The 10,892-nt window shown below is 39.5% G+C and overlaps 1 protein-coding gene across 1 annotated transcript; it reads right to left on the reverse strand.

The window, feature by feature from the left end:
- Positions 1 to 157: 157 nt before the first annotated feature.
- On the reverse strand, positions 158 to 10,782 carry sgk2a (serum/glucocorticoid regulated kinase 2a). Its single transcript, XM_086027093.1, has 13 exons — positions 10,121 to 10,782; positions 8,454 to 8,519; positions 6,845 to 6,906; positions 6,439 to 6,496; positions 5,081 to 5,164; positions 4,088 to 4,219; positions 3,887 to 3,999; positions 3,458 to 3,494; positions 3,269 to 3,355; positions 2,779 to 2,874; positions 2,507 to 2,662; positions 2,292 to 2,381; positions 158 to 1,489 (listed from the first exon to the last, which is right to left on the reverse strand). Exons 2-13 carry the CDS (start codon positions 8,466 to 8,468, stop codon positions 1,334 to 1,336), a joined length of 1,086 nt encoding a protein of 361 aa, XP_085883219.1. The 5' UTR covers positions 8,469 to 8,519; positions 10,121 to 10,782; the 3' UTR covers positions 158 to 1,333.
- Between the last annotated feature and the right edge of the window lie 110 nt (positions 10,783 to 10,892).

A 10,892-nucleotide genomic window follows, 5' to 3' on the forward strand; every position in this document is an offset into this window, starting at 1 on the left:
AGAGAGAGGGAGAGGGAGAGAGAGAGAGAGAGAGAGAGAGAGAGAGAATAGTGAGACAGAGAGAGGGAGGGGGAGGGGGAGAGAGAGAGAGAGAGAGATTATAAATCTTCACATGTGGCTGCTTAATTTTGTGTTCGGAAAAAATAAAAACTCCAAACAAAGTTACATTTCAATTTATTTAAGGCAGTAGCACGCAGTGTTCAGGAATCGTAGGAGTCGTACTTGCATAACAACAACCCAAAAAAGGAAGTAATTAGAGTACCGTAATAATAATAATAGAAAATGTATTTCTTCCTCCCTGCTTATAAAGTACTGCTATAATCATGACAAGTGACATGATTATTTGATGACAGCGTAATTGGCACTACACTACTCCAAAGCAATACATTATTGTGCACATCACCAAACTGTATCAATAATGCGGTTTGAACCACATTCATAAAAATTTACAATGCTTTAACATAACATTCACAAGGCACAATACAGAAACCATTAGTGAGACAACATTACAAACAGTACGCAGTATACACTCACCAATTAAAGCATTTTCTAATAACAGATTCATTAAGATCATTGTTCATTCCATCTTAAATGGTATTTACCACTAATGATTTATTGGTTTGCTTGCAAACCCACCTGCGTGTTCTCTTGCGCTCTAAAGCACAATTGATAGAAAAGGCTTTAAGAAGAGAATCTTTTTTTTCTCCATTTCATTGTTTTCAAGCCACCATAGAAAATCTCCAAAAATGTTCTTCCACTTGTGGCTTGAGAAATTGTTTTAATACATTTCGTAGTTCTGCTCTTACTTGCGCTTAAAAGTCAACGCCTCAAGCCAGTTGGCAAAAGAACATCCCTGGACAATGCATCAAAAGCCAGTGTAACAAATGTGATCTTACAGACAGACGCTACCCCCAAAAAAGGTACTCACAAAGCTTGTCGTTCTTGAATGTTACTTCCTCATATTAGCAAGACACCTGAATGCTTCCGACTGTTTGGGGAGTGCTCTTTTTCTGTTCTCCGTGGTCAAACAATGTACAGAAAGGCATGCTTGGATGAGTTTGGTGCAGAAGAACAAGTCCACTGTTCAACTTGAGAACTGTCCTCACCATTGCACTTGAGGTTTTTGAATAGCTTCACACAAACAATAATGCAATGATCACACATTTACATTGACTTAAGAAGATAAAACTGGACTGGATTAACTATGTATCTCTCAAGTCCACTCACTGTGTTACAAAACGGCCCCATTGTGAACCCTTCCGTTGAGCAGTAGTCCGCTACATTGTCATATAACACTGGAGGCCACAGTTGGACCTCCAGCCGTTGAGTTCGCTCACAGAAAGCTGTCCTCGCTGGCCACGTAGGAGAAGCCGTTGAAGGCGTTGCTGGAGCTTGTGCTGGCGTTGAATTCCGGCGTCCGACTCACAGAATTAGGAACCAATTCTCTGGTGAACTCTGGGTCGATATGCTGAGTGTCAGCGGGGCCCCTCTAAACGTGGGAAAGGACATTGTGATAAATGAATTGGATGCTTGTTCTTCCCAGAAATCATTAGTAATAACATAATCAAATACATTGTAAAGAATTTAATAACTGATGCATCGTGATTTAATTCATTGCAATTCCTTCTGATATGTGTGACTTGACCACAGAGTGGCAGTATAACACATAGTTTCATTCAACGACTGTAAGTGACTTGCGGTAATTTTAGTTGGGTTTTTTTCCCCTAAGGATTAATAATATATGCCTGTGAGTATTGTTATGTAAGTCTACATTCATGGGCACACTGTTTGTGTTCAAATATCAATATTGCTTAATGGGTTATAACCAGAGCTGAGCATTTTACAAAAAAATTGAGCGTCCGTTAATTGTTGGACATCTGCAGCGTGGGTACCCTTCCGTCGTCCGTCGCTCGCCTTTTTTCCCAGAGGGGAAAAAAATTGTACCTGTTTATAGGCCGGTCCACCTCTAATTTTAAACGGCCAGTCCGACTAAACCTTCACATAAAAACAATATGGCCCCATATCATTGCATCCGTGGGATCGAAAGGTATACAATTTTTATTATTTGTCCGCGCGTCAGGTGTGCGGCGCCTACTTGTGACGTAGTACCAGTTAAGACCGTTCTCGACGCCGTTTGGCTAACTCAGACTTACTGGGACCACGTGGGTCGGCTAAATATGCAGACGGGAACTTTGTGACGGTTAGGCGGTGCCCAGCTCTGGTTGTTACTGTAGAGCAGACATAAAGTAGCACAAGTTCCTTTCAAAATACATTCGAGACCTGACACTCACCACATTGGGGTTGTAAGGAGGAGTGATTCTCTTGTGGTAAATGTCATCCCAGTTGATTGATGAGAAAAAGGTGTGGTTCTTTATTTCTAACTGTAGAACACAACACATAAAATAAATACATGATACATGACTATCACTCCAACTGCATTTGGAACTGCAAGATCTGAAGTGTTGGGATATCTACTTTTTCCCCCTCCTAATTTTAAGACACGTACAAAGTCGGCGATGGCCCCAAAACGTCTGTGCTGGTCCTTCTGCAGGAGACCCTCCAGTAGGGAGCACACGGCCTCAGACTTCCCTGGTGGGAGCAGCAGAGGCTTATGGAGAATCCCGTCATACATTTCTCCAACGTCACGGCTGTAGAAAGGAGGCTACCATGAAGGGAATGGGCAGATGTTATTACCTACACACACACGCACACACACTTATACTCACATATACCGCACACACAACAACAAATACACGCACACAACGCACACACACTTACCAGACTGTAAATCATCTCATAAAGCACAGCTCCAAGACACCACCAGTCAACCGTCCTGTCATAAGGTTCCTTGCGAAGAACCTCTGGTGCTAAGTACTTTTGGTGGCAAAAAACAAAAAAAAAGAAGCAATTATACAATACTTTGCAAAATCATCAATCACATGCAACTCTCCATGGACAATTAAAAAACATAAAAAATCAAAAAATCAAAACTGTCAAATCTTGTAGTTAATGATGTAGTTTGTTGCTGAGGTTGTTACGTGTAGGCAAACCAAGTTTAAACTGGATCTGATCCAGATTGCACATTTGGCACTAATTTGAATGTGAATTACCAATGTAACACGCTCAAAAACTGATACCTCTATAAAAAAATGTTTTATCAGACTCTAGCTGTAATTCTATTTCTCATTCTGCATCTGGCTAACTCCTATGATCCCTGTGTCTTCGGATTTTTAGATTCTCTGACATACAGTATATCCTTTCAACTCACTTCGGGCGTTCCGCAGAAAGTTGAGGTGGTTCCTTCTGGCTCCACACCTTCTTTGCACAAACCAAAATCTGTCAGCACCACATGGCCCTGCACAACGCAAACACAAGCAGGGGGTTGTATACATATGTAACACGCCGAAAACAACTGTCAGGCAGAGACAGGAGGAGAACATTTGTGATTGTTATTCACCTGGGAATCTAAGAGGATATTCTCGGGCTTCAGATCCCTGCGATGAACACACACACAGATGATCACATTTTACATGGATGTATGGGTGTATAGACGGATATATAGATAGATGGATAGATGGATAGATAGATAAATAGAGAGAGAGGGGGGGGAGAGAGAGAGAGAGGGATGGATGAGTGGATGGATGGACGGATGATAGATAGATAGATAGATAGATAGATAGATAGATAGATAGATAGATAGATAGATAGATAGATAGATAGATAGATAGATAGACTTTACCCCAGAAAGTTCCTCACTATGTGTCTGTGTAGCATTCTATTCTGTTGATCTACATCGCGCTAGCTCGATCCATTTTGTTTACATTTTATATCAATAAAATTACTTTATTGATGTCCCACCATTTAAGAAATCCAATTGTAGCCTGACCTGTAGACAATATTGAGGGAGTGAAGGTAGCCGATAGCGCTCGCCACCTCTGCCGTGTAGAACCTCGCTCTGGGCTCGGAGAAACATCTCTCACGCTGCAGGTGAAAGAAGAGCTGCACAAAGAGAGCGCAAGCACGTAAGAAGGCGCCGCCTAGCATGTGAATCGATGCTCATTTGCTTGCTTGGATTGCTTGTGCATACTTCTCCACCGTTCACGTAGTCGAGGACGAAGTAGAGCTTCTCGGCGGTCTGGAAGGAGTAATGGAGTCGAACCAGAAACGGGTGTTTCAGGCTTTTGAGGAGCACGTTTCGCTCGGCCATGATGTTTTTTTGCTGAAAAAGGAAGCAAGTGGAGATCAAAACTGGAAAAACAGTGCAAGAATAAACTCTTTCAGCTATACTGACCAATGAGCACAACAAATTACGATGGCGTTTCTATCGCCATTTGTTTTTTATAGAAGAGAAGAGATATAAGAGACTTATCATTGTACTGGTACCGTATGTGTGCAATTATTTGGCCTTTCATAATCAATAGTTTCACGATTCTGCTTCATTGTAATGATGACTAAGTGACTGTGAAAGTGACTTCTGGATCAGATCACATTTGGCAGTGATACAAGTGTCTGAATATGTTTCAGGATTGGGATCAGATCCAACTTGAATGTGACCTTTATTTTCCAAAACCGAATTGCTAAAGCAGTAAAACGCGTGTGTGGGCATGAGATCAACTCTTACTTTTCTGCGAGTCATAAAAAGCGTCCTTTGCACCGAGCATTCGGCAGATTAGATAAGATCGATTTTGTGCCGCTGCTTCCAAACAACGTTGATGCCAACATGAGAGGTTGCTGTGCTTCATTAGAGTTGAGCTACATGCATTATTTTATTCTCATCTATTCTGTTTGTTATGTGAGATTCAGGAGCCCATCAGAAACACAAGATCATCAGAAACACAAGATGTCAATATGTTCTTGTTTTAAAATGTGGATTTTATATTTAATGCAGAACATGCAGTTTTTCACTTTATAAAACGTACGTCTTATGACATAATCCAAGCAATCGAATTTACTTTGCAGCTGTTTTAATCGTCTGTCTTGGAATTTCACAAAGGTGAGGTTATTATTTTCGGGGGGAAAAACCCAAGTAATGCTTCAAAAACCTCTCATTGTACCACACACACCTCTGGTAGACGCTCACCTCCTTTTTCTTCAAGATGACTTTTTTTTGCAGCACTTTGACAGCGTAGAACTGGTTGGTGGCTTTGAGTTTGGCGAGCAGGACCTGCATTGCAAGGTTTGTGTGTTAGTTTTTTTGTTTAGTAAACACTTCCCAGCGCCATGTGGACGCTCTGCAGCCAGGACGTGGCCACAGAAGCCCTCGGACGTCTGTGTGAACTGTGGAAACACCTGACACGGACAAAATTTGAATCAGGTTTAGCAAGAAGGACAAGAAGGCATCGCAAGCATGACTCTTGCTGACAACTCTAAATTTAGTCCCGTTTATATGCCACAGAGTTTGGAGTTGTTACTACTGGGGCTAATTTTTGTACAGTATATGCATCCATCAAACTATTTTGAATAGCACTTCTTATTCGGGTTGGGGAGGAGCTGGAAGCTATCCTCAGGTGATTGTGGGTGGCAGTACACCCAGAATGGCCAACTGCAGGGCACATACGTATAGACAAACAAACATTCAAACTCACATTTTCACCTAAAAGTCTTCGATAAAGGTAACATACTTTTTTTGGATGAGGGAGGGAATGGGAGAAACTGAAGGAAATGCCACACAGGATTCAAACACCAAATCTCAGAACGGACGAGCTAATCATTAGTCCACCATGCTGCACTTAACATATGCGTGTAAACATTGTAATAAAAAATAAAAAAAGAAAACACTAAGGACAGGTAATTAAAATGTGAAAATGAGTGACTGCATTTTAGAGGGATGCAGTTTGCTGTTGGGGAAGGCACCAAGCGCTTGGCTTCGGTTTCCCATAAAGGAAAAAATAATCAAATAAAAACAGACCGAGCGGGAACTCAAGGAATCATTTAAGGATACTTCGTATTGAAGCAACTCTCTGGTAACATTTCATGCTACTTTGCCATCGGGGATAGACGACCTTAAGTGACGGCACAGTTAATGATTCATGAAAACATTGTGTGCACAACGCCTACCGCGACTTTCTTTCTCTCTTACATCACGTTTAGGTACTGTACAACAATATGAACTCTGAAAACTGCATCAGCGCGTACATCTACAGTCTTCCACTGTATGAATCATTGCAAGATTTACAGTCATTATTTACAGAGACATGATACTAAAAGCAACTAACAGTATTTTATGGAAATAAAACAATATAATGGAAAAAAATAGTGTGATGGTTTCACATTATTAAAAATGATATGCTAAAAAGTGTGAAGATTAACTGAATTTTGGCAAAAGAATTAATATAAAGGGTCAAGAAATAATGTTGACTGTCTAAGTAGCTCGTTGAATCGCCTCCCAAGGGCAAAATGGGTTCATTTCGACATGAGGTGAATAAGTAATTGTATCACCTTTCCAAAGGTCCCTTTGCCAATGACAGCCAAGAAGTCAAAGTCAGTGGGCTTGGCACTGCAACAAGACAGAGAGTTATCTATTAAAGGCTTTGTAATGTTCAGTGCACAGCATTGGGCTTCCAAGCAGCAAATATTTTGCAGAGGTTTACGTGATACAATTAAGTTAGAGCTTTTAATTGGCCCAAAGCGAAGGTAAACTGGAGTAATTGGTTTTGTATTTTTGTTAACTAAATAAGCAGGTGTGCACATTTTAAAAAATAATATGACATAATATATTGTAAGATAGCTTGCAGACCACCAATTTGCGTGTTGCAGACCTCATTTTGAGAACCATTGCTCTTGACAACATGCTGACAACTTAAAGGAGAAGGCTCACGTGGTCTGTAGGATTGGATCTACTTACTGAGGGTCTGCTGAAGGACCCAGGTTGACGTCATCATGGGGGGAAGAGGATGGCGACCGTAGCTGCAAGACAATAGGTGCAAAAAAGAAAAAAGAAAGCCTTATAAGGCACACAAGCTGCTGCTTGAAAACAAAAGCTGTCAGTGCTCAACTGTCTTGCTTCTCTTGACAATATTACTCGAGTACTACATATTTTACATTTCTGTATAAGTATAATTTTATTAAGTGACATTTTAGTCGGACTCGCCGACGGATGGCCATTTAAAATTAGAGGCGGACCGGCCTATAGACGGGTTTCGTATAGACGATTTTTTTCCTCCCTGGAAAAAAAGGCAAATGATGGACGACGGAAGGGTACCCATGCTGCAGACGGATGAATTTAATTTCATTCAAACAAAATTTTCAAAACCAAAATTCACTTGAGTGTTATTATTGTTGTGTTATTTTTTTAATGAATCAATCACTTTCGTGAACTTACTATCGCTGTCCTGAGAGAACAAACTAGTGTCTCCAGGTCAGTGTTCTTTCTATCCATTGACAAAGGAAGTGTAGTCATCTGCATTTTGTGTCCTAAGTAGGATTCTGGTAATTGCCATAGCCAGTGTCCTAGGCAGTGCGTTACCCAGAGGATTCTAGTCAACATCCTAGCCAAAGTCCTACTGATGTTCTAGCAAGCATCCTAATCGGTGTACTAGCTAAAGCCAGTAGTCAATGTATTAGTCAATGTGCTCATAGCCCCTGCTATAGCAAGTGTGCTAAATGCGGTACTACTTGTCATTATTTTAACCAATGTATTAGCTAATGTCTAGCAAGCAACCTAGTCGATGTGCTTGTCAGTGTTCTATCTAGTGTCCTTGCCAGTGTCCTTCATAGGCATGTTAGCAGTGTCCTACCTTAGCCAGCTGTCATAAAGTCACCCTAGTAAAGGTATTAGCCAATGTCCTAGCAAATGCCAAAGCGTTTGTGCCTGTTATCTTACCAGAGTCTCCTACTCCGTTTTCTCGACAATGTTCTAAAGAGGCTCCTTGACGTCATCTTAGCCAGTCCTAGTCAGTTTCCAAGCCCATGTCCTAGCTAGAGTTCTAAGCAGAGTCTCCAGTCAATAGAATAGAATAGAATCATAGCCAAATCACAGTCAGTTTCCGATGTGGTTTTAGGTGGCACACAAGATACCATCAGTCGTAACCTTGACCTTGCCTGTACGGTTTCTCATCCAGTTGTCCAAGTGTTGATGCATCGACATAACCTCTGACCTCAATCACAAGCCCAGCCGGGCATGGCATCCTGCTAAACCTGCATGACTGCTTATCCTTGGGCCTCTATTTGTAGATAATTAATTGAGGAGATAACTACTGGTTTGTTTATTTGATTCAAGTGGCCCCTTGGAACTTGAGCGGCACAGCAGATGAACAACTCATATTTCAAAGAGTTCAACAAGAAGCTGCATTACAGCAAATAAAACATACCGGTATTCATATTTTAATGGTAGGCCTATACTTTTTCTCTGCTACATGGACACACTTATTTGCTTCCAGTGTTAACTATGGCACAGTCAGGTAAAATCAAGTCTAACTTTTTAGACAAGCAAAAGCAGTAAAACTAAAGCTCACATTACAGTGTGCCATGGCTCTTATCCATTCCACTCCCAGTGGGAACCCAGCATCCGTTTGGTAGACCTGACAAAAGAGATGAGAGATGTTGACTTCAAATTAACTGTATAGCTGTAATCCAGTGATTCCCAACCACTGTTTCCGTGGCTGTGAACAAATAATGTACTGTATATGTGTTATGTCTTTGCCAGTGACTTATAGTGACACCATTTAATTCCTTTCCACCAGATAGCGAAACCAGGTACACTTAACCCGTGTATCCACGTGGTGCCAATCATACCACAGTAAAAATAATAATAATAATAATAATAATTAGAGTAAACTTAGATGAGACCTTCATTGTTTCGGTACACATACTTTTTGTTACATTTTTGTTTAGCGGTATGCTGTGAGACTGAAACACTGCTCTAATCTTCTGCTGTGTGTGTTGTTTGTAAGGCCAATGAAATGCTGAGTGCAGTCTGTGCAGAGCGAGTCCGTCTGGTTTGTACGGTAGAAGATGCTGGACCAGCAGAGACAAACTAAAGGGCATATAGTAGTGACACAGAGTGTGTGTTTACATGCTAAATATTGGGTCATTGTTTAGCTGTCAAAATATACAAGAACACATACACATTTGCATACACAAAATTGTAAGTCATAATCATCTTCCTATCATAAAACTGCCCTTAAGAAAAAGGAGAAAACATAGAAGTCTTCTTGTACCTATGGCATAAGAATAAATAACAACACAATACCAACATGCGCTTTACTCTCATATTACCATTAAAATAAAATGATGTATAGTCAAACGCAAAACATTTTAAAAACAAAAATGATGGACTAAAAGAAAGGAAAACAAAAAAACTAAAAATATCTAGTTTTAACAAATCAGTAGCAGGAATTTAGTATTTGTGATTTATCCCAGCAACCAGCAAATAAAGCGATGTCATAATGCGTATGATTTGAGATCATGATGACTTGAAGTTAAATATAAAGAAATGCAATTATATTACAATGATATGTTATGATTAAAACTCATTCAAGCCCAAAAACATAGTTGTATGTCTTTTACAGCCCAGCCATTAAATCCCAGGAATTGATTTATATTTTTGTCAATTTCTTTCAAACGTTAGGGAAAAGAGGGTCTGAAAATGCCTGGTACTGAATGAGTTACAATACAATGAGAATATTTTTTTTTTCCAAATAAATATAAAACATTAAATAAAGTAGAACAAAGGGTGATGTACCAAAATAGCTGTCTTACTACCACGATCAATATCAATAACTATGGCGCGGAGGAATGCTGTATGAATGTTCCAAATGAGAAACACTTTTAGCCTGAAGGGAAGGTTATAAACTATTGCAATACAAAAGATACTCTGGAAAAACGTTTGTTCTTTCTTGTAATCTCTGAATTATCGAGAATATAAATATCAGTCTGGAATATCTGAAAAGTTGAACTTTAGCCAGCTATATTTGACTAACACTTGTATTTTTAAAAATATTCTGGAAAAAAAAAAAACCAATTATTATTAGGGCTTCATTTCTAAACCTAACAGTAACAGATAATCAATTCATTGTCAATTTGTCAATTAGCAGTAAAATTATGTGTGAAAGCATATATGTCGCATATGTCTATAGCGATTTTGTATTTTATGTATGTGTAAGGTGTGCAGAGTGCTCACCTGTGAGTGCAGGAAGACGACCACGGTGTGAAGGCGTTCACCAAAATATGTGCAGCAGCAGCGGCTTGCCTACGACTGACTGATCTCAAGTCAGTTGTACACCTCAAGAGGGTGAATGATTGATGGAAAGTTGTTCAACTTCAGGGAGAGGTGACGTGTGTGTCCCATATCATGGAGGCGTTCCAGTCTTTTCGTTGTACTGTACTTATTTTTCAAAGCACAGAATAGTGTTGCATGGAATTTTGTCTGGGTACTGCGGCTACCTCCCATATTCCAAAAACATGCATGTTGGATTCATTAACATGTTAAACGGGTTCAATATTTACACAAGTAGAGGAGCAACTGGTTGTGTCTCCCAAGTCATTCAAAACAATAAAAGTGACAAAATGACAGAATGAAGTTTTCCACTGCAATATTGTTACCAAACAGGGTTATAGTAATGGATTTTTCATTATAGGTTTTTATTCCATTTAGACATTTGCTTTCTTAAATTCAGTTAGTTTAATTAGTTTTTAGAACAGTTTTGTTTGTTTTTATTTGTGTATACTGTATAGCTTTTTATTGAAACGCTTAGTTTTACAAGTTTTCATAGTTTTAATATCAGTTTTAGTTTTTGTAAAATATATATTTTCATGGCGTTATTTGTGGAGTGCAAGATCTAAAAAAAAAAAAAAAAGGTCAGACAATTCTCAAACGACTGTTTGACCTTCTTTCTTCTCTATGGCTGTACAGAAATACTGAAATAAATACATTTAAAAGAAACCCCTAATTG

Source organism: Filicampus tigris, chromosome 1 (genome assembly GCF_054856515.1).
Source record: "Filicampus tigris isolate MCC_2025a chromosome 1, RoL_Ftig_1.0, whole genome shotgun sequence".
NCBI classification, from domain to species: Eukaryota; Metazoa; Chordata; class Actinopteri; order Syngnathiformes; family Syngnathidae; genus Filicampus; species Filicampus tigris.